At 43.3% G+C, this 27,786-nt stretch overlaps 1 protein-coding gene across 3 annotated transcripts in view; it reads left to right on the top strand.

The window, feature by feature from the left end:
• The window catches only part of SPIN1 (spindlin 1), an 86,672-nt gene that overhangs the window by 17,225 nt on the left and 41,661 nt on the right, over window positions 1-27,786 (top strand). For 2 of the 3 annotated variants that reach the window (XM_066368456.1, XM_066368457.1), the window contains exon 2: window positions 19,908-20,117. The exons of the other annotated variant lie outside the window; for it this stretch is intronic. In XM_066368456.1, coding sequence (XP_066224553.1) covers window positions 20,066-20,117 — 52 coding nt within the window. In that variant the 5' untranslated portion in view covers window positions 19,908-20,065. The remainder of the gene's footprint in view (window positions 1-19,907; window positions 20,118-27,786) is intronic. 3 annotated transcript variants of the gene reach the window in all.

Below are 27,786 nucleotides of genomic sequence, written 5' to 3'. Positions count from 1 at the left end.
ACAATGTTCCAACCAACCAGCTATCTGACCAGGATTGCTTTCTCATATGTTCGTTGACCTGGGAGCTCCAGCCGAGCCAGTGACCCCTTACTCAAGTCAGCAACCTTGGGGTCATGTCTATGATCCCACGCTCAACTGGTGACCCAGCACTCAAGCTGGATGAGCCTATGTTCAAGTTGGTGACCTCGAGGTTTCAAACCTGGGTCCTCAGTGTTCCAGGTTGAAATTCTATCCACTGTACCACCACTTGGTTAGGCTGAACCCTTTATTTTCAATCTGTGTGTTTATATAATTATATTGTCAACAATATATTGTTGAAATTTTAAAATCTTGTCACAATATTTCTTGAGAGCTTGTTTGGAGGTTCTAGCAGGGAGCGCAGCTACTTTTGTATACCCTTGACCAAAGAACGGTTCTCTCCTCAATCAGGGAAGGTCGTCCTCTTCAACTGAGCGTGCAGCTTCCCGAAGGATGCACATACCCCTCTATGAGGGAGGAAGGGGACACCCGCCTAGCCAGTTGGATCAGCTAAATCAATCCTGGCAATCAATGGGCTGACAGATGTCACAGTCAGATTGCCCTCACATCCAGTATTTCTTAAAATTGGAACATTTGGTCTGTTGATGATATTTAACAAATTAATGGCATAGTAGTGTTTGTATCTGTTGTCTTGGTAAGTGCTTTCTGTTTATGTACCTGCTTTTTGTGCCACTTTTCTCATTTTTTTGGAATGCTAAGTTTTATTATTTCTTTCCTCTGTTAACTTTGTTGATTTAATTTATTAATTTTTGGAGAGAAGGGAGAGAGAGAGGGAGAAGGGGGAGAAGCAGGAAACATCTACTTGTAGTATTTGCTTCCTATATGTGCCTTGACTGGTTAAGCCCAGGGATTCAAACTGGGGACCTCAGCATTCCAGAGTGACACTTTATCCACTGTACCACCACAGGTTAGGCTTTTTTTTTTTTCTATTTCTGAAGCTGGAAACGGGGAGAGACAGACAGACTCCCGCATGCACCCGACCGGGATCCATCTGGCACGCCCACCAGGGGGCGATGCTCTGCCCCTCCGGGGCATCGCTCTGCCGCAACCAGAGCCACTCTAGCGCCTGGGGCAGAGGCCAAGGAGCCATCCCCAGCGCCGGGCCATCTTTGCTCCAATGGAGCCTTGGCTGCGGGAGGGGAAGAGAGAGACAGAGAGGAAGGAGGGGGTGGGGGTGGAGAAGCAAATGTGCGCCTCTCCTATGTGCCCTGGCCGTGAAGATTAGGCTTTTAAAAAAATTTTTTTTAAATTTATTTACTTTTTTAGATTTTATTTATTCATTTTTATTAGAGAGAGAGAGGGATAGATAGAGAACAGGGGGAGGAGCAGGAAGCATCAACTCCCATATGTGCCTTGACCAGGCAAGCCCAGGGTTTTGAACCGGCGACCTCAGCATTCCAGATCGACGTTTTATCCACTGCGCCACCACAGGTCAGGTCTCCTCTATTAACTTGAAAGTTACTTTATTTTTTGTTTTTTACAGAGACAGAGTCAGAGAGAGGGATAGACAGGGACAGACAGGAATGAAGAGATGAGAAGCATCAATCATTAGTTTTTCATTGCGTGTTGCAACACCTTAGTTGTTTATTATTTTTTTTATTTTTATTTTGTTTTGTATTTTTTTGAAGTTGGAAACAGGGAGGCAGTCAGACTCCCGCATGCACCCAACTGGGATCCACTCGGCACGCCCACCAGGGGGCGATGCTCTGCCCATTTGGGGCATCACTCTGTTGCAACCAGAGCCATTCTAGCGCCTGAGGCAGAGGCCACAGAACCATCCTCAGTGCCCGGGCCAACTTTGCTCCAATGGAGCCTTGGCTGCAGAAGGGGAAGAGAGAGACAGAGAGGAAGGAGAGGAGGAGAAGTGGAGAAGCAGATGGGCGCCTCTCCTGTGTGCCCTGGTCGGGAATCGAACCTGGGACTCCCACACGCCAGGCCGACACTACCACTGAGCCAACCAGCCGGGGCCTCAGGGTGGATATTTTTGATAAGGGTAGACTCCTAAGTTGTCAGTTTTCTTCTAAGGCACTGAAAGAAGGTATTGAATTACATACATCCTTAGGTTCCATACTTTTTGTAAGAAGTCAGTTTAATATTTGCTCCCATGAGCGCAGCTCTCTCTCAAGTTGGCCCATATCCACTCGGATGATTAGCACTTTCTGCTTCTTTCATAGTGGTGTTTGTACCCCAGCCTCTTTTTTTCTCTCTACTAGGATAAAACTTTCTTTATTCTTACTCAGAAAAAATATGTATTTGCTCCCATGAGTGGAATCTGTGATTCGTTTAATGTTTTTATGATTTTTTTGTCTTTAGTTTTCAACTCTACTGCTGTGCTGTGTCTAGATGTGTGTTCTTATTTCTGTTTTGTGTTTGTAGATCTTGATGAATCTGTGCAGTGTTGAGAGCTCATTTCAGTGCATGCTAGACCTTCCCTGTCTCTTATCCTCGCCATTCAGGTGTTTTCTTCTGATTTCTCATTGTTCACTAATTTTTAACAGGATGAGGATGAGCCTACTGTTACTCAGATCTGTTGATTTTACTGTACTTTTTTACTCCTGGAAAACCTTTTTTTTGATATAATTGTACCAAGATTTTTTAATTTTTAATTTTTCTATTTTTCTGAAGTTGGAAACGGGGAGGCAGTCAGGCAGACTCCACATGCGCCCGACTGGGATCCATCCGGCATGCCCAACAGGGGGTGATGCTCTGTTGCAACCAGAGCCATTCTAGTGCCTGAGGCAGAGGCCATGGAGCCATCCTCAGCGCCCGGGCCAACTCTGCTCCAATGGAGCCTTGGCTGCAGGAGGGGAAGAGAGAGACAGAGGGGTGGAGAAGCAGATGGGCGTTTCTCCTGTGTGCCCTGGCCAGGAATTGAACCTGGACTCCTGCACGCCAGGCTGACGCTCTACCACTGAGCCGACTGGCCAGGGCTTGTACCAGGATTTAATATCTTTCCTCATATCTCTTTGAATATACTATAGCAATTTTATTTATTATTTAATAATTTTATTTCTGTGTTCTTTCCACAGCTAAATTAAAAAAAAGTTATTGATTGGTTTGAGAGAGAGAAAGAAAAATACTGAATTTTTTTGTCCACTTATTTATGCATCAGTTGGTTGCTTTTTGTATGTGCCCCTGACTGGAGATTGAATCCAGAACCCTGGCGAATTGGTGTATCAGGACGATGCTCTACCAACTGAGCTACATCTCCAGCCCCCTCCCCCCCCCCCTGCTGCCCAGATTGAAATTACAATTAAATTTTGCAGTTCCAATACCTGGCTGCCCCAGTAGGGCTGCCCTTTTTGGTCTTTTACTTGTTTCTCCTAGTTTTTATTTTGTCTCTTGTGGCTGGGTTGAATGTGTATACATGTGTGCATGTGCATTACATTACATTTTAAAAGTTGTTTGGAATAATTAGGGACTAGGATGATATTTCTAGGATTTACGCTTGCTTCTGCCAGGCCTCTGAGGGCGTGGGCAGTCTGGGGTCAGCTCATTTCAGTGTAGGTTAGAGAGCAGTGGCCAGGCTGGCGGCCCTTCTTAGTCTGGCTTCTCACCACTCCTCCAGTTCCTGAGAGCAATTTAGGATTCCAGCTCATGTGACATGGGTTCCCCAGCCCCTCCTTTCTTTCTTTTTTTTTTTCTGAAGCTGGAAACGGGGAGAGACAGTCAGACAGACTCCCGCATGCGCCCGACTGGGATCCACCCGGCACGCCCACCAGGGGCGATGCTCTGCCCCTCCGGGGCATCGCTCTGCTGCAACCTGAGCCACTCTAGCGCCTGGGGCAGAGGCCAAGGAGCCATCCCCAGCGCCCGGGCCATCTTTGCTCCAATGGAGCCTTGGCTGCGGGAGGGGAAGAGAGAGACAGAGAGGAAGGAGGGGGTGGGGGTGGAGAAGCAAATGGGCACTTCTCCTAATTGCCCTGGTCGGGAATCGAACCCGGGTCCCCTGCACGCCAGGCCAACGCTCTACCGCTGAGCCAACCGGCCAGGGTTCAGCCCCTCCTTTTTTGGGAGACCTTGGATTCTGGTCTTTAGCCCCTCTCCTTGCAAAGCTGTCAGCCTTCAGCTGTTGCTTAGGGGTAAAAGTGGGTCCTAGTGTGGGTTTGCTTCCCCAGACTGCATTTCTGAGCTCTGTTGTCTTCAGGCGTGGTTCCAGTATACATGTCATTGTGTGCGCGCACAAATTTTATTCGTGAAAGTCGTTTATCATATACAAAAGTAAAGAAAAGCGTGTAAAACAGCCCCCTTTCTCTTTGATACCATGCCAGTGATGTCTTCCTGGCTTTGAAAGCTTCCTGCCTTCTAGTATGACATTGTGTTTCAGGTTCCTCTGACTTGGAATTAGCCATCCAGTAAGAAACCCTGGTTCCTGCTAAATAGTTTCTGCTAAGGTAGTTAGGTTATATTTCATTTAGTGTTTTTTTATTTTATATTTCTTAGCACGGGGAGGGATCGGGGTAGTGGAGAGACAGGGACGGACAGGTTGGAAGGGAGAGAGATAAGAAGCATCAATTCTTCATTGTGGCATATTAGTTGTTCATTGATTGCTTTCTCATATGTGCCTTGACCAGGGGGCTCCAGCAGAGCTAGTGACCCCATGCTCAAGCCAACGACCTTGGGCTCAAGCCACTGACCATGGGGTTATGTCTGTGATCGCACACTCAAGCCAGTTACCCCTTGCTCAAGCTTGCGAGCCCATGCTCAAGCTGGCGACCTTGGGGTTTTGAACCTGAGTCCTCAGCGTCCTAGTCTGACGCTCTTATCCGGTGCACCATTGTCAGGCTGTTTTATTTGTTTTAAGCTTTCAGGAGAGGTCTAAAGTACTATCAGTCCATCCTACCAGAAATTGTTCATTCTTTAAATTCATGCCTGCAAGTATCCTCTTGGTAGTCAACTTGGTCCCTAGCGCCCACTAGTGGATGTTCCAGCTTTCATGGTGGGTGGTAGCAGAGCAACCAAAGTATAAATAAAAAGATAGGTTTAACTATAGTAAGTTGTTTTATAAAGATTATTCTGCCAAACAGCGAAAATCCGACATAAAGTACTTGGTAAGTAATTATTATATGCTTTAACTTGCTGGAACTCGGCTTTATAAATTTTATAAAGTAAAGTTACTTTCCTTCTTTATAAATCACCATTACTGTGGAACCGGTGGGCGGTTAGAAGATTTTCCTACTAACAGAGATACAAAAGTGGGTGGTAGGTATAAAAAGGTTGACTACCCCTGCTCTAAAGACTCAAGGATTCAGAGTTGGTTGTGGTCAGTAGTTGTAGGTTGGGGGCTATGCCATGAACCTCTTAGCAACCTGGTCAGACCTGGGTACTTTCTCAGGATGCTTCTGATAAATACAGTCAATAAAATACAGAGGGTCACAAAAGAAATCAATTATACTTAGTTATTAAACTATAAAAGCAATTTTAATGTAACATGGCATCTTAATGTGTTAAGTGACAAGACATCACAAACATACAATTATATTTTAGGATACTAAAATGACACTTGATGCTTACCAGAAATATTGAGTTGGTCTCTGAGTTCTCTCTTTTGACATGTTACTCCACGCGTAATTGATAGGAGGGAGTACTGGAGAGCTGTGTAAACCTGTGACCACTGCAGTGCAGTCCTGACAGGCCAGCCACTCCACGTAAGGTCAGACTGACAGGCTGAGGCACCATTCTCCACACTGGCCTTACTGCAGATGGCCAGCTGCAGTCTTGAGGGTCCCTAGGCCACCACACTTCTGACTCGCTGGCTTCAAATGCAGAATTCCCAGGACTCTCTAGGTTTAACAGTTTGCTAGAACAACTCAGGTGCTATGCTTATGAATTCCAGTTTTATTACAGCTAAAAATGATACAAGTCAGGACCAGCCAGAAGAAGAAATGCACAGGGTGAGGTTTGGGAGTTCGAGGATGAGGGGAGGCTTTCTCAGGGAAGCTAGGCCTATTCCCTTCTGCACATGGATGTGTGACTACATGAAGTGGGAGCACTGTTGGTTGGGAGTTCACCTCAGCTCATTGTCTAGAATATTTATTTGGTTTCATTATGTAAGCATGGCTTTGGCCATGAGGTTGAACTGAGTCTTTTTTTTTTTTTTTACAGGGACAGAGAGAGTCAGAGAGAGGGACAGACAGACAGGAACGGAGAGAGATGAGAAGCATCAATCATTAGTTTTTCGTTGCGACACCATAGTTGTTCATTGATTGCTTTCTCATATGTGCCTTGACCACGGGCCTTCAGCAGACCGAGCAACCCATTGCTCGAGCCAGTGACCTTGGGTCCAAGCTGGTGAGCTTTTTGCTCAAGCCAGATGAGCTCGTGCTCAAGCTGGCGACCTTGGGGTCTCGAACCTGGGCCCTTCCGCATCCCAGTCTGACGCTCTGTCCACTGCGTCACCTCGTGGACAGGCCTGAACTCAGTCTTTAGTTTTCCTCCCTGGAAGTTGGGCTACTGTAATGGAGTTCAAAGCCCCATCCTCTATCCTGTTGTTGGTCTTTCTGATTTGGCCAGTCCCCATCCAGAGTCATCTTGTTAAACTGTCTAGGGCCCCCCATAAATCACAAGAACTGTCACTGAGGAAATCCCAGGAATGAAAGGGTGCTTCCCAAGAACTGGGACTAGGTCCAACTAGACTTTGTTTTACAACACTCACCAATTCTGTTTTTCCAGTTTGATCACTAGTGATCTGACAGCTGATCTCCTCTGCATATCCATTCCATGATGGGCCTAGTAACCAAATTTAGAAGTAGTTTATGAGCTTAAGCTATTTTGAGATCAGCAACAAGTGCACTGTTTTGGGAATATCTGTGATTTTTTTGGTTGAGAAAGTAAGGAGTACTAGTTAATAATACTGTGGATTGTTGTGTTGACAGAAGAACTTTTTGAACCTATTAAAACATTTTATAAGCATTGATTCAAACCAAGTCTGAGGACATTGTAAACAGGATTAAACAGGATCTTACCAGTAGAGAAAATGCTCTGGAGAGAAGGGCAGCTTTGCAGCTCATTGTGTGCATGGTCTCAAAAGGAGAGAATGTAAGGAAGCTTTGATGGACTCCATTGGTGGTAGATTAAGGGAGGTGGGAGAAAGCAATGTGGGGAGATATCTAGGATGTGATAAGTGAAATGGAGAGATGCACACTTAATTTTAATATTTATGGTAAAGAGATGGTATGCCAGTAACAAGTTACAGGTACCTTATCAGTACAAGTTATCTTTTGGTCTGTGCTTTGGTGCCAAGGTTGTGCCTCTGGGGCCTAGAAAGGAAAATTACTCTGCATTTTAAAGGTCTCTTATTCTAGATGCCTCAGAACAATGGGTAGGCTTGCTTAAAGATTGACCATTTACTAGGGAAGCTAAAGGCCTGGGGCCTGACTACTGCTTTGACCTGCCTAATTAGGAGTTTGTGATCTGACCAATAGTGACTGAGCTTGTCAGGCATGAGGCCCTGAGCTTGTCAGGGTTGTTGCACATCCTGGTTTTGGGGCACAGTTGCATACATTTGTGATGAAGGAAGTGATATATTTTATATGAAGGCTAGGAAAATGAAGGTCGAGTTTTGCCCCCCCCCCCCATCCAAATTCATAGTACCCGTGGATTTCGCTCTTGTTGAAGAGCTCTTATGTTCGTTAGAGATCTTGGTGTTTAGATTTTTAGTGATTTGGTTAAAAAAAATTTTTTTTTTATATTGGTTATGAGAGGTTAGGGCTCTGAAGGCCTTCACATTCTGACTTAGTAGGTGTTATAGCTAAACACTGGGTAATTAAAAATGCTTTATTCAGATTGAGTACTTTAATTTTGAGATTCTAGCCAAAGAGACAGACCATACTTGAGGCCTCTAGAGTGTTGTGTTCAGGTGCCACCCATTGAAATGTTTGTGAGTGGGCTTTTGTAAGGCTGTGGCCACCACTGTGGCCATGCAGGTTCACACTAGATTTGGGCAGATGGTAAAGGAACTGTGGAGCCAGAAAATGGTGAGCTGTTGGGTTTATTAGTCTTATAAAAGCGGATGAGCAAACAGGCAGGGAAAACTGCTTCCCTTTTTCTCAGGGCTCCCACCTCCTGACTTGGTCTCTGGGTTCACAATCTGGACTCATTCTCCAGACTCACCTTCTAGACCAGACGTGGCCAACAGTTTTTGCCCCCAGGCCAGATTAGAAAGAAAACTTTTTTCACGGCTGGTCGAAATATTAAAATAAAAAAATGTTAAATACAAAATGATACGTTTAAGTAAACAAAATTTTATTATGTAATTTGTTTATGAATAAATGTGAGTGAAAAAATTTTTATATACAATATTTTAATAAAAATATTATATACCGTATAAATATCCAAACTGTATCGCAATCAATCAAAACTTTAATTAATAGGATGAGCTTGAGGGGGTTATATTGCAAATAAAACAATTACTTCGTTTTACAAACAGCCTGAACACGTTTTCAGTTATCAACTGCAGCTATTGTCTATGCTACAATGCCACTTGATTCAGCACTCTTGACCACAAAAATAACGAATTGTTTGACTTTGGGTGCACACTAGCAAACTCCGCCTAAAAGAATGTGGGTTTCACATCGCTGCTATACGTCAAACAGTTCATATCAAGTACAGACGAGTACAAAAGTTGTAAATCTTTATAATGGAATTTTTTAAAAAAATGAAGTATCGTGAATCCATTCGACCAATTATTGGAAGTTAACCTTAGATCAGTCACACGCGGATTTCTTTTCCACGTATCACTGTCTTCTTAAATATCTCAATTTCCAATAATCAAAGATGCTTCCGCTTCTGAGTAGCCGAGATTTTAAAGTAGTGAAGAATATTAAAAATTTAATCGCGGGCTGCATAAACTCATTAGGTTGGATGGATCCGGCCTGTGGGCCGTAAGTTGGCCATGCCAGCTCTAGACTTTCTAGCCAAAACTGTCTGGGGAAAAATCCCTTCTCCAGTAAACTGCAAACAATGGCCCAAGCAGGAAGGCTATTGTAGTTTGCATTCTGCTGCCCTGAGGGCAAGCATTCCCGCAGCCTCCCATAGACTATACACACCTGGTGCTGCCCCAGTACTAGCTAGCATACCTAAAAAACATTTGTTTACCCAACAGCTCTCTAGTAAATTCCTTCAGGTACCTGGAAAAGTTCTGAGTTACATTTTAGTGCCTTTTCTTTCCAGATGTACAGAATCTAAAACCACAGACCCTTATCTGAAGTGTTTATTGTAAAAATTTTCAAGCATATAGAAAAATTGAAATTGGCAGTTTGAACATCTCACCACTCAGATTTGGGAATTGCAAATATTTTGCCATCTTAATTTTTAAAACTCAGAACTTTGAAAATGAAAATAGGTTACAGACTTTTGCGTACCTGTAGTATACCCATATTGTTATCACCAATTCCAAATATGGCTGTTCTTCGTCTGCTGTTTTCTCCCCCAAGCGTTTAAAAGGTAATTTTCTAAACATAGAAAAGTTGAAACTGTAGCTGAGTTATAGATATTAGCTTAGTTAGAGATATTATCCCTTGATGTTCATTTGCTCCTGTTAACTTTTTTTGTTAAGCTATTTGAAAGGTGCAGTGTTACAGTAATATATAACATAGTAAATATATAGAAAAGTATAGAAAACATAGAAATAAGGATATAATATTAAAAGCCATTAAGGCAAGTGAATAAGGCTACACCCTCTGGACAAGAGCTAACCTAGCCTATAGAGATGTGCTAGGCAAGGCCAGGCTTATGCAGGGCTCAGTCAGTGTGTTTGTGTGAAATGATATGTAGATAAAAAGAACTCCCTGGGAGGAATTCCCTAAAAGTGGCTTGTTGTGATAATCTTGTAGATTAACACCTGTTAGAAGGTATGTGCCAGAAAGGGTAAACCGAAGGGGCCAAGGTACAGTCAGTCATCCAGACTCCAATGTTGAATGTGGATTGCTACACACTGCTCTGACCAAGGACAGCTGAGAGGAGCACGATGGGGTGGGGGGGCTTAAGCTGTACCCAGGTGCACCGTAGGATCTGAGTGTAATTAACTGCCCGTTATTCTTGCAACTAATTTGTGTGTTTTGGTCATGTCTTTCCTCCGGTGGCGATTGGTCTCTGTACTGATAAGTAGAGTCCTCACAGCTGCCTCAAAAATAGTCTTGAAGAGGCTGCCAGCCCTATTGTTAAGCAGGATTGTCCCACTGCATGGGGATGTCAGATCAGGATCGCTTGATTGACTAGAGCTCTGGTTCTACTGGGACATGTAGTAAATTGCCAACATGAGACTTTTTTTTTTCAAGTGAGAGGAGGGGAGATAGTGAGACAGACTCGCACAGGTGCCCAGACTGGGATCCACTGTCTGGGGCCAATGCTTGAGTCATTCGAGCTACTTTTAGTGCCTGAGGCTGACGCTTAACCCATTTGAGCCACTGGGTGTGAGAAGGGGAGGCAGAGGGGGAGAGGAGCAGATGGTTGTTTCTCTTGTGTGCCCTGATAGGGAGTGAAACCAGGTTGTCCATATGCTGTGCTGACACTCTGTACACTGAGCGAACCAGCCAGGGGAAGATGTCTTGAAATAAATTATATTTCTGTGTATCTCCAATATCATAATTAAGACAATTTTTAAAAAAAGATTATATTTATTCATTTTAGAGACGAGGGAAAGAGAAAGGGGAGGAGTAGGGAGCGGGAAGCCTCCACTTGTACTTGCTTCCCATTTGTGCCTTGACCAGGCAAGCCTGGGGTTTCACACCTGCCCCCTCAGCGTCTTATTGGACCCTTTATCCACTGCGCCATCACAGGGCAGACAAGACAGTTATTTATTTAATATTTAGGTCTTATTTATATTTTATCCATATGTCCTTTTTTACATAGTTACTTGTGATAACATGCATTCCTCCCACCATGCTGAACCCTCTGTGACGACAACTTGAATGCAATGACATTCCACCTACAGCTTACACTTGCCATGCTTGTGGCTGCTCCTATGTACTTTTCTATGTGATTTGGGTGTTGTGCTCTCTTTGGGACTTTAACAATTCTGGAAATTTATTTTCTTTTCATAAATAGCACTGTTTGGTGATAGCAGTTGGCAGCAAATATTTTGATACATAATTTCTATTTTGTATTTATTACTATTATATCTGAAATGTTGAAACATCATTTCTTAACCTTTTTGGAGACAGGATACAGTGGCATGATTTGTGGTGCTGTAGTAAGGTACCAAAAAGCTAAAAAATAAATATTGATATTCTAGGACAGGGGTCGGGAACCTTTTTGGCTGAGAGAGCCATGAATGCCACATATTTTAAAATGTAATTCCGTGAGAGCCATACAACAACCCATGTACGTTATGCATTATCCAATAAAAATTTGGTGTTGGCCCTGGCCAGTTGGCTCAGTGGTAGAACGTCGGCTTGGCGTGCAGAAGTCCCGGGTTCGATTCCCGGCCAGGGCACACAGGAGAGGCACCCATTTGCTTCTCCACCCTTCCCCTTCTCCTTCCTCTCTGTCTCTCTCTTCCCCTCCCGCAGCCGAGGCTCCATTGGAGCAAAAGATGGCCTGGGCGCTGGGGATGGCTCCTTGGCCTCTGCCCCAGGCGCTAGAGTGGCTCTGGTCGTGACAGAGTGATGTCCCGGATGGGCAGAGCATCACCCCCTGGTGGGCATGCCGGGTGGATCCCGGTCAGGCGCATGCGGGAGTCTGTCTGATTGCCTCCCCGTTTCCAGCTTCAGAAAAATACAAAAAAAAAAAAAAAAAAAAAAAATTTGGTGTTGTCCTAGAAGACAGCTGTGATTGGCTCCAGCCACACGCAACCATGAACATGAGCGGTAGGAAATGAATGGATTGTAATACATGAGAATGTTTTATATTTTTAACATTATTTTTTTAATTAAAGATTTGTCTGCGAGCCAGATGCAGCCACCAAAAGAGCCACACCTGGCTTGCGAGCCATAGGTTCCTGACTCCTGTTCTAGGAGGAAAGGTCAGGCTTTCTTATCCCTTCCTTCCTTTGGGAAAGGGAGGGAGAAGAATGTAGAAGTTTCTGGCTTGCAAGAACAATGGGTCATTTAGTTTTAAATCTAAAATAAAGGTTAACCAAGCAACTTCTTCTCTTACAATAGGAAACAGAATTTATATACCACCCTACATTGATTGTAGTTCCTCCCCCTTCCTGGAATCTGGAGAGTAACATAACTCTAGGCCAGGGATCCCCAAACTTTTTACACAGGGGGCCAGTTAACTGTCCCTCAGACCGTTGGAGGGCCAGACTATCAACAAACTGACCAGTATTTCAATGGGAACTATGCGCCTGCTTTTGGTAATGAGATGGTCAATGTCCAGTTCCATATTTGTCACTGCTAGCCCTAACAAGTTATATGACGCGTGAGTCCCGCATCACCGGAAGTAGTACTGTATTGAGTGATGCTGTACTTTGTGGCGGTGGCGCCACATACAGTACTCCAGGACCTCTCATTGACCACCATTGAAAGAGGTGCCCCATCTGGAAGTGCTGTGGGGGCCGGATAAATGGCCTCAGGGGGCCGCATGCAGCCTGGCTGTAGTTTGGGAACCCCTGTCCTAAACAAATGTAAGCTTGTGCCGTGATGTCATGCTCTCACCCGCCCATGTGTGATCAAGGGTTTATAAATAGCCCCTGAAATATTTTTGGGGCACATGATTTGGGCTTTCAGACTGCCCCATGTCAGCTATATGTGACTGGCATATTTAATAAATCCTCCTTTAATAATCTGGACTTGGTGTCTCTATGTAAACCCGTGGATTTGAGATATGGTTACTTTACAACACTGCTTCTTCCTTTGTGGGAGTAATCTATGTGTTTATTTTTTATTTTTTTGTGTGACAGAGAGAGAGAGAGAGAGAAAGGGACAGACAGACCGGAAGGGAGGGAGATGAGAAGCATCAGTTATTTATTGTGACACCTTAGTTGTTCATTGATAGCTTTCTCATATGTGTCTTGACCAGGAGGCTACAGCAGGACAAATGACCTCTTGCTCAAGCCAGCAACCTTGGGTTCAAGCCAGTGATCTTAGATTTCAAGCCAGTGACCTCTGGGCTCAAGCCAGCAACCATGGGGTCATTTCAGTGATCTCACACTCAATCTGGTGAGCCTATACTCAAGCCGGATGAGCCCGTGCTCACGCCGGTGACCTCAGGGCTTAGAACCTGGGTCCTCTGAGTCCTAGTCCAACACTCTATCCACTGCACCACCGCCTGGTCAGGCCACATGTTTATTTTTAATATAGGAAGTTTATCTCAGCAATGCTACTTGCATTCTGTGATCGTGAGCTATTTTAACTGCTGTGCTACTGGTTTTAAGTTTCCAAAACATAACAGGTACAGTCTGTGCCTCCTGGTTGTCGTGAAAAGCCTGTGAGTTGATGCACATACTGCAGTGTGTGCTTTGGGACACTAGTTTTTCTGTGAAGTAGTTTTTGAGAATTTTTTGATCCCCTTTGAGATCATTACAGAATGAGAACTTTGAGGTTCAAAGATTCATGACTGTTGGGAAATTTTTTCTGGAGTGAGAGGCCAAAGAAAGAGGCTGACAACTTCAGCCTTACTGCACATACTAGGTGTGTCTGGGGTGGAGGCAGGAAGACACGGATCCTGTCTGCTGCATGGCAGATGCCAAAGGGCCATGGGCAGGCCAGGCAGGATGGTTTGTCCTGGTGCGTGTGCTGCTCTGGAGAAGGAAGAACACCCTGCGTGCATGCCTGTTCCGGAGCAGCTTCGTGGGCGCGGGAGGCCTGGTCAGTCCGTCTGAGGGGATTTACAAAAGCAAATACTGCTTTGCCAAGATCCAGCTGAACACAGCATGAGGGTCCAGCAGCAGTCATACCAGAATTGTCAGTGTTTTCAAGATGACTTAGCAAAACTACCAGCCTCATTGTTTACTGTGTTTAATAAAGGTGAGCTTAGCAAGGGGCAGTCAAGATCTTTCCCCTTTTTTTACAAAGTTTTTTTTTTTTTCAGGGACAGAGAGAGAGTCAGAGAGAGGGTCAGTTTTTTGTTGCGACACCTTAGTTGTTCATTGATTGCTTTCTCATGTACCTTGACTGTGGGCCTTCAGCAGACTGAGTAACAACCCCTTGCTCAAACCAGCGACCTTGGGTCCAAGCTGGTGAGCTTGTTGTTCAAGCCAGATGAGGCCGCGCTCAAGCTGGCGACCTCGGTCATCTCGAACCTCGGTCCTTTGCATCCCAGTCCGACACTCTTGCTGTGCCACTGCCTGGTCAGGCTCCCCTTACTTTTTATTACGAAAAATTTCAAGTTAAATAAAAATTAAAAAAAATTAGTATGCTCTTCACCTAGATTCAAAAATTATTTTTTCCATTTTTACCTTATTCTTTGTGTATGTAGTTTTCTTTTGCTTTTTTTTTTTTTTTTAAGATTTTATTGATTTTTAGAGGACACGGAGAGAGAAAGGTGGAGGAACAGGAAGCATCAAATCCTTGTAGTTGCTTCTCATATGTGCCTTGACTGGGCAAGCCCTGGGTTTTGAACCAGCGACCTCAGCGTTCCAGCGCGATGCTTTACCCACTGTACCACCACAGGTCAGGTTGTGTATGTAGTTTTCTTTCCATGAACCATTGACGTTCACAGCAGACATTATGACCTCTAGAAATTTCAACATGCATTTCTACAAACAAGTATAGTTTCATGCTAACCACAGTGTGATTGTTGTGCTTTTAAAGGTTTATTATAGTTACATAATTTCATATACTTTGTGCCCCAATTTACATTTCCCCATTTGTCTTAAATACCTTGAGTTTTTATCCAAACCATTCACTTTTGGCTTACTCACTGTGTTGTAGTCTACCTTTAGCCTCTTTATCTAAAACAATTATGTCTACCTTTTTTCCTTCCATGACATTGACTTTTTGAAGAGTGTGGGCCATGGGTCTTGTAGAAACTTCTCACTCCTGTATGACCTGTATTTCCTATAAACTGGAAACTAGGTCTGGAGAATCACAGATGTGTGTACAACCTTTGTATCAAGAAGTCTCTGGTGTGGTATGCTCACTGCAGCTGTTGCACTGTTGGTGCACTGTGGTGGTGCTCACTGCTGGTGTGGCACTGCTGTATCCTCTGTCATGAGGCGGCATTTATACTCAAGTACTCTAGGTGACCTGTGTGCCACACAGTACTGTTTTTCCAACCACTGGTATTGACATCTGCGGGGTCTCTGAATATAGAACTATGTTTTTATGGCCTTGAAGTAAAGATCCATTTGAGAATATTTTTGTAATACTTGAAAAAATCTTGATAATTCTTGCTGTCCTAGAAATGAGATTTTTATCAGCATTTAAATAAGTTAAAAAATTTCCCCCTTTAAGGCCCTGGATGCTTGGCTCAGTGGTAGAGCATCAGCCTGGCATACAGGAGTCCCGGGTTCGATTCCCAGCCAGGGCACACTGGAGAAGCGTCCATCTGCTTCTCCACCCTTCCCCCTCTCCTTCCTCTCTGTCTCTCTCTTCCTCTCCCACAGCCAAGGCTCCATTGGAGCAAAGTTGGCCCAGGTACTGAGGATGGCTCTGTGGCCTCTGCCTCAGGCGCTAGAATGGCTCTGGTTGCAACAGAGCAACGCCCCAGATGGGCAGAGCATTGCCCCCTGGTGGGTGTGCTGGGTGGATCCCGGTAGAGCACATGCGGGAGTCTGTCTGACTGCCTCCCCGTTTCCAACTTCAGAAAAATACAAAAAAAAAAAAATTCCCCCTTTAGTTTGTGTTATTTAATAGATTAACAATTTAGTAGAATAAAGTAAGGTAAAACCTGGTACTTTTTAGAAAAACATGAAGTAAGTTTTGCCCTGGAAAGGCGGTTTTGTCAGAAAAGAGTTGAGATTTATTTTAGGAAAGCTCTGAATGAATTTTCAAAGCATGATATGGCCACTATCGAAGCCACGTGAAGCCAGTGTTTCCTTAATGACCGTCTTTCAGGATTTTCTTTCCCTCAGTCTGCATGTTTCCTCCTGGTCTCACAGGGGTCAGGATAGTCAGTTGGAATATTACTGCTCACAAAAATTAGGTGATATTTTATCGCTTCATATTTATTTCGAAAAATCCCCTAAATTTTGTGAGCAGTATAATTGCAATTCCTACACAGAGAAAGGACTTTACTCTGAGATCTTGCGATCTTACATTATTCAGAATGCTCCTGTGGCTTTCCTGCACTGCAGCTTTTTTTCATCTACATCTTATATTTTTTAGAAGTGTAACAATTTCAACCTGAAACTTTTAAAGTGGTAAGCTGAAATATCTTAGTGAAAAGGGTAAACACTCTTTAGAACATTGGTGAGCTAAATTATTTTTGTTGAACCAATGTGACTGACTTAAGATAGGCTACAGTGATATGTGTTTATATTAAAATATTCCTCAGTCTTTGAAGTAGTCTTGTAAAGAGTAAAGAGAAGTGGATAAAAAGGAGCGGAGTCATGGGATGTTTTTAAAGTTGGGAAATACTACATCGTTTATTAATGAATGCCCGTAGGAATTAGTAATTAGTAATGCTGAGAGAACTGGGATAGATGAGACGAGGGAAATTTATCTGTTACTGTAGCAGCAGAGCATAGTGGTCAGTTGGATTTGGCGGTGGGAAGGTATTTCTTTGTTTGCTTGTTTCCTTAGCAGATAACATGCTTTATCTGCTGAGATTATTGGGGTAGTATGCTTAAGGGCCTTTTTTTTATGTTTTTTTTTTTTTTTAAAGAGAAGGAGAGAGACACCATTCAGTGATGGATTCTCGTGTGTGCCCTGACCAGGGATTGAACCCACAACCTTGGTGTATTGGAATGATGCTCTAACCAACTGAGCCATCTGAGCAGGGCTGGGGTTGTATTCTTGAACATTCACTTGAGACATGAGATGATAAATTTGCAGTTTTTAGGCCATACATATCAGCTTAAGCTGAGGGTTTTGCCACAAAAGTGACAGGAAGAGGAGGGAGAAAACAGAAAAAAGTCCGGGAGTCACTGTAGTGGTTGACAGTCCATGGAATCTGCGCTGAGTTAGGACAGTGAAAAAGGGGTCACTAGGGAGGTGGATGTTGCATCAAAGAGTTGTTAGAGTAAGGTGTTGTGTTAGAAAGGGGAATCATCAGAGGTGGTTTGTGGAAGGTCCCTGACCCGGCAGGAGTTGCATCAACAACATAGAGCCCAAAGTTAGAAACTAGGGTTTATTGTAAGCACCTGGGTGCAAGCTGACTGAGTCTGATAAGAAAGTCAGCCCCGAGCAGGGTTGAGAGGCTTAGTTTTATACTCTGCTGCCTCCTTCTGGCAGTTTCTGTGGACAGTGGTTACCAGGCATCCGTCCTGGGCTTTGTGGTATTCTTCAGTTGTTTCTGTTCCTCCCTCCATTGGTATCCTGCTCCTGTTTCATCAACTTAAAGGTTAAATACAGTTCACATATTGACTAAGGGAAGGTAGGGAGGGAGCAGTTTTGAGACCTGAGGATACACTTTACCCTAACAGTTTGGAGTTTGAGATGCTTGAAACAGAGATTCTAGGTATTGCAGTCATAGGTGATGAAGGGTCAAGATTGTGATCCTGGAGACAGATGGCCTGAAGGGGGGGGGGGGGCTGTCTATAGTTTTTTTTTTTTTTTTTTTTTTTACAGGGACAGAGAGAGAGAGAGAGGGCTAGATAGGAACAGACAGACAGGAACGGAGAAAGATGAGAAGCATCAATCATCAGTTTTTCGTTGCGCATTGTGACACCTTAGTTGTTCATTGATTGCTTTCTCATATGTGCCTTGACTGCGGACCTTCAGCAGGCTGAGTGACCCCTTGCTCGAGCCAGCGACCTTGAGTCCAAGCTGGTGAGCTTTTTGCTCAAGCCAGATGAGCCCGCGCTCAAGCTGGCGACCTCGGGGTCTCGAACCTGGGTCCTCCACATCCCAGTCTGATGCTCTATCCACTGCGCCACCACCTGGTCAGGCGCTGTCTATAGTTTGAAGTGAGGATGTTGAAGAGCCGAGGGGGCAGGTTGTTGAAAGGTTCATATGTTGGCAAGAATATGATGACAGTGATGGAAAAGGAGGTACACTAAAGTCCTCAAAATGTGTGCAGATGAGGATTACTAGGAAAAGAGCAGCAGAAAGGACGGCTGCTGTTACTGGAGTTGTGACACATTCCTTCATGTGGGGAGTTAGCACAGGAGAGGCTATAAGTACAGAAAGTGGGGAGCATACACAACAGCTCTGCAGAGAGCTGCTGGACAGATGGGACCCTGGACAGACTTGCTCAAGGCAGACTGCCTTCTGGAAGGTAGACCAGGGGAGATCAGTGGGGGAGGGGAGCGCGGTGGGGTCCCAGTAGGTGTGAGAGATTAATGTGGGGAGGGGAGAGTTTGATGAGGAAAGCTGAGATGTCTGTTGCTGGAGGGATGTGAGGTTCGCGTGGTTTTGGGTGTACTAAGGGAAAGATGCGTGACCAATCGTCCTGGCAGTGTTGCCCAGGCTCTGTCTCCTAGGCCTTTGGGGCTGTGAAGCAGGCTGGTGTAGTTCTTAGGAAGGGCACGTGGACCTCACCTGGGAAAGAGTTCCCTCCAGAGAAGGTCTATTCCTGTGTCTTTCTTAGGATTACTTATTGCCACTTGAGATGCTATTCTACTTACTTTTGTACTGTCTCTCACCTCCTACATAAAATTTCCAAGCATTTGGCACTCAGTGAATATTTATTGAATGAATTAGTTATACAGTTCATTTGCTTTTAAATCTATCTTCCTTGAATATGTTTTATATGATTAAGAATTTTTACCAGTTAAACTGGTTCCTTTCTCCCTCATTAATTAGGCTTTTAAATTAATTATTTTTAACTATTTCAGTATATTTTAGTTTCTAGAAAATTATTTCAGTATGTATTGCCTTTAGTTATTTTTTTTTCCATGCCTGCAGCTTCACTGGCGATCCAAGGCAGGACCCAGAGCACAACTGTGATAGGAGTTTTGGGAGACAGCCTGGCAGAGTCCAGTGCTGCTCTGCCTTTAATTCTTACGCTATGGACACAGAGTCATAAAGTGCAGATGTGAAGACTGATACAGGAGAGCCAAGTGTAGTCATGTGGTTAAATGAAATTGGCATAGACATTTTCATGTTTTATGAGAATATGTCTCCATGGATGTCTTGCTATGTGGACTAAAACTGGAACAAAATTTGGTTTAAATGATAAACTGCTTCTGCAAGATAACTTAACTTTTACATGAGCTGGATGTTTCTTTGAGGTGCCTCCAAAGTTACTGGGTCTTTTCCTTGGGTTTCTGGAAGCTTAGGAGCAGAAAGGGAACTGCCAAATCTGGTTGGCTGAGATTGTTTTCTCTTGTACAAGGCCTCTGTCTTCCTGTCCTCCTAGCCTCCTGAGTCTGTAGCTCTGTCTTGAATTTGATTCCTGTGTTGTCCCCTCTCTAGCTGTTGTTCCGCCCTTTCTGTCTCGACCTCACATGGCACTCACTGCCTTCATGTGATGGGTCAGTGGGTCATTCATTGTTTCCACTTGAGATGAGCCATGCCAATCTAAATCTTTTCTGACACCCCAGCACTGCCCTTTTCAAACTTCAGCAACAAAATGGCTCGAGTCACACTGAGTGAAGCTGGGTGCTAGATTGGGTTCCAGTTGACCTGAAAGGAATGTACTTTGGGTTCTTGCAGATGCCCCAGACTTCCTCATTGAAGAGTCTAGCACTTCCTTTTTTTTCCCTAACTCTGCGCTGTCCTGGGTGCCCCGGTCTGAGGAAATAAAGTTCGTTTCTTTCTGGGCAGGGTGCATTCTAGGCAACATTATTCTTAAAATCTGATGTCATGTTTGATGGCTGACTCGGGTAATCTTATTCTTGTGATACTGTAGTAACAAACTGTTATTCCACTATTTTACAGAGTGCTTATGATTTCACGTATTTTTGCTGGACTTGTAAAAGAGGCACTTGGATGATGGATTAACAAGAACACTGAAATTCTGTGCACACTTTTTAATTGGAGCACACTGAATTTTCACCCTAGTTCAGCAGCTCTGCTGCTCACTTAAACACAGATGAATGAAGACCCCATTCGGGAAGACACCTGGCCAGCGGTCCAGAGCTGATGCAGGTAGGCAGTGTGGTTCTCTGTTCTCTGCATACCTTAGTGTGATAAACTGAACTTAGTTGTAAAGTTGAGGAATACTTTTATATAATTCCTAGTGGTTTGTACTTCTTAAAGCTTTGTGATTTCCAGTATCTCTTATGCACACATGCAGAACAGCAGGTGTAGTTTTTTTGAGAGGCAGGATCATACTGTTCTGCCTGTGTTCTGCCTTCTAGCAGGTTACAGATGCTCAGTAAATGTAGCAAGTGAGCGGCAAATATATAGTTAATAGGGTTATAGTAAATAAAGGAGTTGACATTTCTTTTCGAAGGAGGAAGTGAAAGTAAGGTGAGTAGATGAATATTAGGTTTGGTATGATTTAAGATATTTATTAAAAATTTGAAGGAAAAAAGATAAACTGAGTTTTTGTATATTTATTTGGAAGAACTTGACTGGAATGAAATGTATGAAAATTAATATTTAATAGAAATTATTTTTTATGGAATGTAGCTAGCTAAGACAACTACGAAAGAAGTTTAGATGGCATGATTTTTACTCTCACACACAAAAAAAGTCTTAATAGGTTCTATGATAAAATAGGTAAGTGATATTTTCTGTGGGACTCAGGTTCTTTTCCATTCCAGAAATACATATGAATGTTGAAAAAAGCCTGTCATACATTTTAAGCTTCTTTGATAACTGAATCTGAGAATTGTGCTAGTGAAATTATTAATCTTACAGAAATGGTTGCTATGTAATTTAGAACTATTTCTTATATTTATTAACTAGATTATATGGAATTCCTTTATAGATGAGCCACAGGGATTCACAATTTTAAGGACCCATTATCTCTTTTTGATCTTAATTTCTCTCATATTATAATGATAATATTGAGGTAATGAACTTCCTATAGCCATGACAGACTGAAGTTTCAGTCATCTGAGGGCTGTTCAGGTCCCAGCTCCCGTCAGCTCTGTCGTGTTCTCATTAGCTGTATGAATGTCAGTGTGCTTGAGGGCTCGGTTTTTCTCATCTGATCAGTGGGGACTGTTGGTCTGTGCTGGGTTGGAGGTGTTATGAGGAATTAATGAGCTTGTGTGTCCGGTGCTAAGCCAGGTGCTCCTGTGCAGATGCATTGCTGGTGACGACCCTGTTCACAGTAAAATAGTTATTTTAGTTCATTTGTTGTAAAAATGTCAGGTTTTGGTTGACTAGTGAAACCTTCCACATTTTTGTCATTTTAAAAGAGTTTGTCCTGTGATGGTGCAGTGAACAGAGCGTCCACCTGGATCGCTGAGGTGTCCAGTTCAGAACTCCAGGCTTGCCTGGTCAAGGCAAAAAGAGAAGCAACTACTTATAATTTGATGCTTCTCAATCCTCCCCCTGCCTTTCTTTCTCTCCATCCTCTCTCTAAAAAATCAGTAATTAAAATCGTTAAAAAAATATGAAATAGTTTGATATTCCAAAGTTCTTTTTGTGCACACCATTCCAAATTCAACATTCCTATTTTCTTACTGATCTTGAAGTCATCTTAGGAGGAGAGTGCTCTCACCAGAGCAATGTGTGGTATGGTATAAGTGAGTGAAGGCGCTAAACCAGGAGATGTTATTATCTCTGAGGGAGAGATCGTTAATGCTGGCCAGTACTTTGGTCTTTTATATATATGTATTTTAACTTTAATTTTTATATTTGGTATTTTAAGGGGTCCCCAAACTAGTAACTTTATGCTCAACATACAGTAAACGAGATATTACTTACCCCTTTGCTTCTGCTGTTAAGTTTTTTGCATGGCTCCTGTAGCAATCTGATGAGGTATTTATGATATTAAAAAGTTGAGTTCAGGCCTGACTTGTGGTGGTGCAGTGGATAAAGCGTCGACCTGGAAATGCTGAGGTTGCCGGTTCGAAACCCTGGGCTTGCCTGGTCAAGGCACATATGGGAGTTGATGCTTCCAGCTCCTCCCCCCCTTCTTTCTCTCTCTCTCTTTCTCTCTCTCTCTCTCTCTCTGTCTCTCTCTCTCCTCTCTAAAGTGAATAAATTAAAAAAAATTGAGTTCACACAGAGATTTATGGAAGGGGGGGGTGAAGGGCTGAAGTTGGTAGATATTGGTGAAGAAATATTCATTTCCATAAAGGAATCAAAGAGAACTTGACAGTAGTTGGCTCTTCATAATTGATGATTTGAAATGCTAGAATCTGTGTGGTGGCTTTTGCTTCCCTGTCTCACATTTCCTACCTAGTTCTGGAGCCCAAGTCCTGGAGTCGTGTCTTCATTTTAGGAGCATTAACAACCAGTTGAAAATTGAGTCAGTCAGCAGCAGTCTGATAAAGATGGATTGGTAGATTTTTCCCAACTAATTTAAATAAGCTTGTTGTTTTTGGTATTGCTAAACACAGGTTCAGGATACAATTTTAAAATAAGTTCATGGAAACCTACACTTTACAGAAAGGAAGCCCCTTTTCTGGAAGGCAGTGATTCGTGTGATCAGCGAAGTGTTTTTTGAGCCTTGGCATTAAAGAGATGAGACTTAGTGGTAGCACAAACAATAGTGAGATCTTATATCTTCTTACTCTTCCTCATAGAGCATATGCTGTAAAACTAAAATGGAAGGGGGCTCTAAGTTCATTGTTAGACCTTGAGGTCATACTAGTTTTCACTATTGAGTGATTTTAGAGTTTTGCATACTCCTTGATCAGTATTCTGTTAACAAAGGCAAGGGTCTGTTGCTGTTAAATCCCTATCTGTAATGAGTGTGCCCTTTACAAATAAAGTTCATCGGAAGAGGGGTTTCTTTTTCTTATAGAACAGGAAGCCCAGGGAGGCGTTCCAGCGTTGAGGGTGGCTCCACTGGTACCATCTCTCAGGTGGCAAGTCCTTCTATACCATACAACTCTTTTCATGTTTTTACCCTAGATTTAGCCTCCATTTTCACTAGTTTACCAAAGGCTGCAGTTTTTCTCCTTTTATGACATATTTTAATCAAGAGTGTTACATACAAGGAATGGTAATAATAGATATTCATGCACCTAGCACTCAGATTTAACAATTAATTTTTGCTATATTGAATTTAAATATTTAAAAAACTTTTATTTTGATAAATTTTATAGACTTATTTTATTAATTTGATAAAATTAATAAAAATTCACTGTTGAAATAGTCAAATAGTGCCAAAGATTTAGAGCAAAGAGTAAGTTCCATTTATTCTGATTATTATCTTCAAAATTTGTAAATATAAGTATACAGATTTCTCTTATTCTGACAATTTTATTTTATTTTTTAAAAATTTTTATTTACTAATTAGAGGATAACAGCGATCCATTCTGTAAGTGTCCTGACCAGGGACGGGATCTGGCAACCTCTGTGTTTAGGGATGGAGCTCTAGCAATCCTATCACAATATCTGGTGAGGATTTTGGCTTGATCACATAACATTTCCCTCCCAGAAGCCTCCTAACAAAGAGTTTGACTAAAATTATATTTATTGTTTCTATTATAATTGCTGTGTAAATACTTAGCAGTTTGTGCCAAATAATGGCAGTATGATTACTTTTTTCTTTGCACGTTTTGTTTTTCCTGGAGTTCAGGCATTTTATTTTAATATACAATTTGCTAAAATGTCTTTATAACTTGAAGTCTTTTAAACTCTCCAACAGCTTTATAAACGTCCTGTCATAATTTTTTGCACATCAAGTGTGATAGATTCATCTGTGTGTGATTTTCTTAGAGTGTTTAGTGTCTTCTGTCCTTTTCTAAGCTGTTTGATTGCTTTCTCCACCTGCTGCAACGATGTCACCCTGAGATTCCTTTTGCTTGCACATACTGGATTCTCCTGTTCCTTGGCCAGGCCTTTTAAGAGGAGGTAGTAAGTTGATTGTTAAAGCTGGAGATGTAGAATCTTTGTCATGTTACTCACATTCTTTACTTTTGTGCATGTTTGAAATTATTTCTATTAATTTTTCAGAAATGCATATAGAAGATGAATTTTTTTTTTTTTTTCATTTTTCTGAAGCTGGAAACAGGGAGAGACAGTCAGACAGACTCCCGCATGCGCCCGACCGGGATCCACCCGGCACGCCCACCATGGGGTGACGCTCTGCCCACCAGGGGGCGATGCTCTGCCCATCCTGGGCGTCGCCATGTTGCGACCAGAGCCACTCTAGCGCCTGGGGCAGAGGCCACAGAGCCACCCCCAGCGCCCGGGCCAACTTTGCTCCAATGGAGCCTTGGCTGCGGGAGGGGAAGAGAGAGACAGAGAGGAAAGCGCGGCGGAGGGGTGGAGAAGCAAATGGACGCTTCTCCTGTGTGCCCTGGCTGGGAATCAACCCGGGTCCTCCGCACGCTAGGCCGACGCTCTACTGCTGAGCCAACCGGCCTGGGCTGATGAAATTTTTTTTGAGACTTTTCATTGACATTTCTTATCCTGTTCTCATGCTCGGTCTTTGGTCTGGTAATAGGTTCTGCTTTGGAGATGACTTTGATCCAGACTTTTCTAGGAATTGCTCCATTTATCGTCTTTGAAAGCCCAGCGTTGCCATTTGGGGAAGTTGGATGCCATTTCGTTTCTGAACCCTTGTATGTGTCTAGTCGTTCTCCCTCCTCTAGAAACTTATTGACAGCATATCTTTATGTGGGTCTTCTTCATTTGTTTCAGACGCCCTTAGCCCTCGGATGCATTCTTTCACTCTGTGCAGTTGTGTTACTTTTTTTCTTTTGTATTTTTCCGAAGCGGGGGTGAGGTGGGGAGTAGGGTGGTGAGGCTGACAGACAGACTCCCGCATGCGCCTGACCAGGATCCACCCAGCATGGCCCGCCAGGGGGTGATGCTCGGCCCCTTTGGGGCATTGCTCTGTTGCAGTCGGAGCTGTTCTAGCACCTGAGACGGAGGCTATGGAGCCTTCCTCAGCTCCCGGGCCGACTTTGCTCCCGTGGAGCCTTGGCTGCTGGAGGGGAAGAGAGAGACAGAAAAAGGAGAGGGGGAAGGGTTGAGAAGCAGATGATGGGCGATTCTCCTGTGTGCTCTGGCCGGTAATCAAACCCGGGACTTCCACAAGCCGGGCTGATGCTCTCCTGTTGAGCCAGCCGGCCAGGGCCTATGCTACTTTTCTGATTGTGTTTCATTTCCTTGTTTGGTCTGGAATGTATGCTACTTGGATGTTGTGCTTCTTAGGTTGAATTTTTTTTTTAATCTTCAATTACTCATTTTCATCCTTTCATCAGTAAGCATATTAAATTTCTGCATTTCATATCTGCAACTAGCTTATATGTCTGAGGCTGTAAAGTATTTTAAGAAAGCCGTTCTGGAATTTCTCCACCTCTTATGTGTGTCTTTGTGTCTCTTGACTTTTAGTCTTTGGGTTTCACCTGGATGTTTTCCTCAAATCACTTTCCGTCCAAGGCAGATCCCCTAGCACAGCACAGGACACTGATTGGCCTGTGTGTGCAAGTGACCTTGCTGCCTGGTGGACCTTCTGTACAGTATGGGACCTCCATGTGTCAGCATATGTGGGCGTTTTCTCTAGAGATGAGATTTCAAATTTCCTGCTGGTAGTATGAGAAGATTCATCACATCTCTTAACACACACACACATCTTCACTTCATCACATCTTTTCTCCCTAAAAGTTATAAAGTCATACTCCTTTACCATCTGTTGCAGTGGGTATCCCCGAGACCACTGCTGCTCATTCAAAGCTGGGCTTTTGAAATTGCTGAGCATTAGAGAGAGTGACACCTTGACAGCTTCCCAGGGGAACCTCACAAGAGGAAGAGGTGCCCCCATGGGAGGAATGAGTGAATTGATAGGGTTGAAAGTGGTGAGTGTGGTGTGGAGGGCATTGCTGAGCATTTCTAATTCAAATGAGTTGCTGGAACAGATTTCGTCTTTATCTTCGGGACATCTGAGTTCACACACAGTTAAAAGTTGGTAATTTTGGAACATGTGTCTGAATGAGCTTCTGTTAGAACAGTTTGAGCGTATGTGTTTTTTTTTTATGCCTAGAACAGTTTATTTTGTAAACACAGCTGTTTCTTTTTCACTTCAGTCAACAAATAGGTGTAAGCTACCTTCTTTTTTGTTTCTACTGAAGAACCTGTGGTGCTCCAATGGGCGACACAAGCTACTTTCCTTTACAAACTGACTGTCAGTGTGCCCACTGAATATGCAAACGCCCATCCTGTCTTGTTACTTGTGTTTTCCACTTAAGTGTGTGTCTTGGTGACCACTCCTCAGCAGTGTATGGATCCTCCTTACAGCTCTTTACAACTGCATAGAATTTCAGGTGTGAACTGACCTGTGGTGGCGCAGTGGGTGGAATATTAACCTGGAATGCTGAGGTCGCCAGTTCGAGACCCTGGGCTTGCCCAGTCAAGGAACATGCGAGATGTAATGAATTGATGCTTCCATCTCCTTCCTCCGTTCTGCCCCCCCCCTCTCTTTTCTCTCTCTCTCTCCTCTTTCTCTCTCTCCTCTTTCTAAAAGATCAATAAGTAAAATCTTTAAAAAATTCCAGGTGCGTTAGTACCATATTAGTTTGCTCAGTAGTTGGTTATTTGGACATTTGGGTTGTTTCTACTCTTGGGCTATTAGTAATAACCGCAGTGAATAGACTGGTCCATAGGTCTGGCCAGTGTGTCATTGGGGTATATGCTCAGCAGTATAATTAAGTCCTAGTGTCTGTGTAGTTCTGTGAGATGCCGCCAGGTTCCCCTCCATAGCCATGTGCTGTTTTTCATCCCTCCAGTGAGCTGTATGTAAACGTTTCTCTCTCACAGTCTTGCCAGAGTACTATGCTGACAGCTACATGGGTTTTTGTCCATCTCATGAGTGAGATATGTTGCGTCTCAGTGTAGTTTTAAGTGTGAGGCTAAATATCTTGTCTTGTAAGGGCCTCTTTGGCCTTTCTTTTTCTGTATTTATCTCACCCTTTAATATCCTTTCAGAAGCTCTTTTGAAAAATGTTCAAGTTAATTGATCTTTTTGTTGGGAATAATTTATCTTCTCACTATGTTGCGACAATTTGATTTGGGCCTCAGTCAGCTTTGGACCTCTGCACTCTAGGGCTAGGTCCATGGTTTCTCAGCTCCCGAGTGTTTATGGTGCTTTCTCTCTGTTTTCTGAAGGGTTTCCTCCAGAATGTTGAGAGACCTGTATGAGATGTGAATTCTGAGGCCACACATGAATGTAAATGTCAGTTGGTAATTTTCTTGGGTACAGAGTTCAAAATCCTTTTACCTCAACTTTGAAGGCATCACATGTTTCTTGTCTAGTTCAGTTTTGATGGTGGAAGAATAAGTCTTAAGTACCTCTTCATTTTTCTAAAAAGGACTTGCACTTTATTTTTTTAAGAACAGATTTAAGTTGACAGCAAAGCCAAGCAGAGAGTACAACGATTTCTCATATACCCCCTTCCTCTCCCCAGCTTCCCCCACTAGCCGAGTCTCACACCAGAATGTACACTTGTTACAGTTGATCAGCCTACACTGACCCATCATCCCTCCGAGTCAAAGAGTTTACCTTAGGGTCACTCTTTGTAGTAGACATTCTTTGAGTTTTAACAAATATATATTGATAACGTATCCACCATTATGGACATCATACGCAGTCTTATTGCCCTAAAAATCTTTGTGTTCCAAATATTCATCCCTTCTTCCTCCTTAACCCCTGGCAATCACTGACTTTTTAAATTCTTTTTGAATT

Source organism: Saccopteryx leptura, chromosome 2 (genome assembly GCF_036850995.1).
Source record: "Saccopteryx leptura isolate mSacLep1 chromosome 2, mSacLep1_pri_phased_curated, whole genome shotgun sequence".
Taxonomy (NCBI): Eukaryota; Metazoa; Chordata; class Mammalia; order Chiroptera; family Emballonuridae; genus Saccopteryx; species Saccopteryx leptura.
The sequence above is the reverse complement of the archived record's forward strand: the minus strand, read 5'-3'. Positions and strand labels throughout refer to the sequence as shown.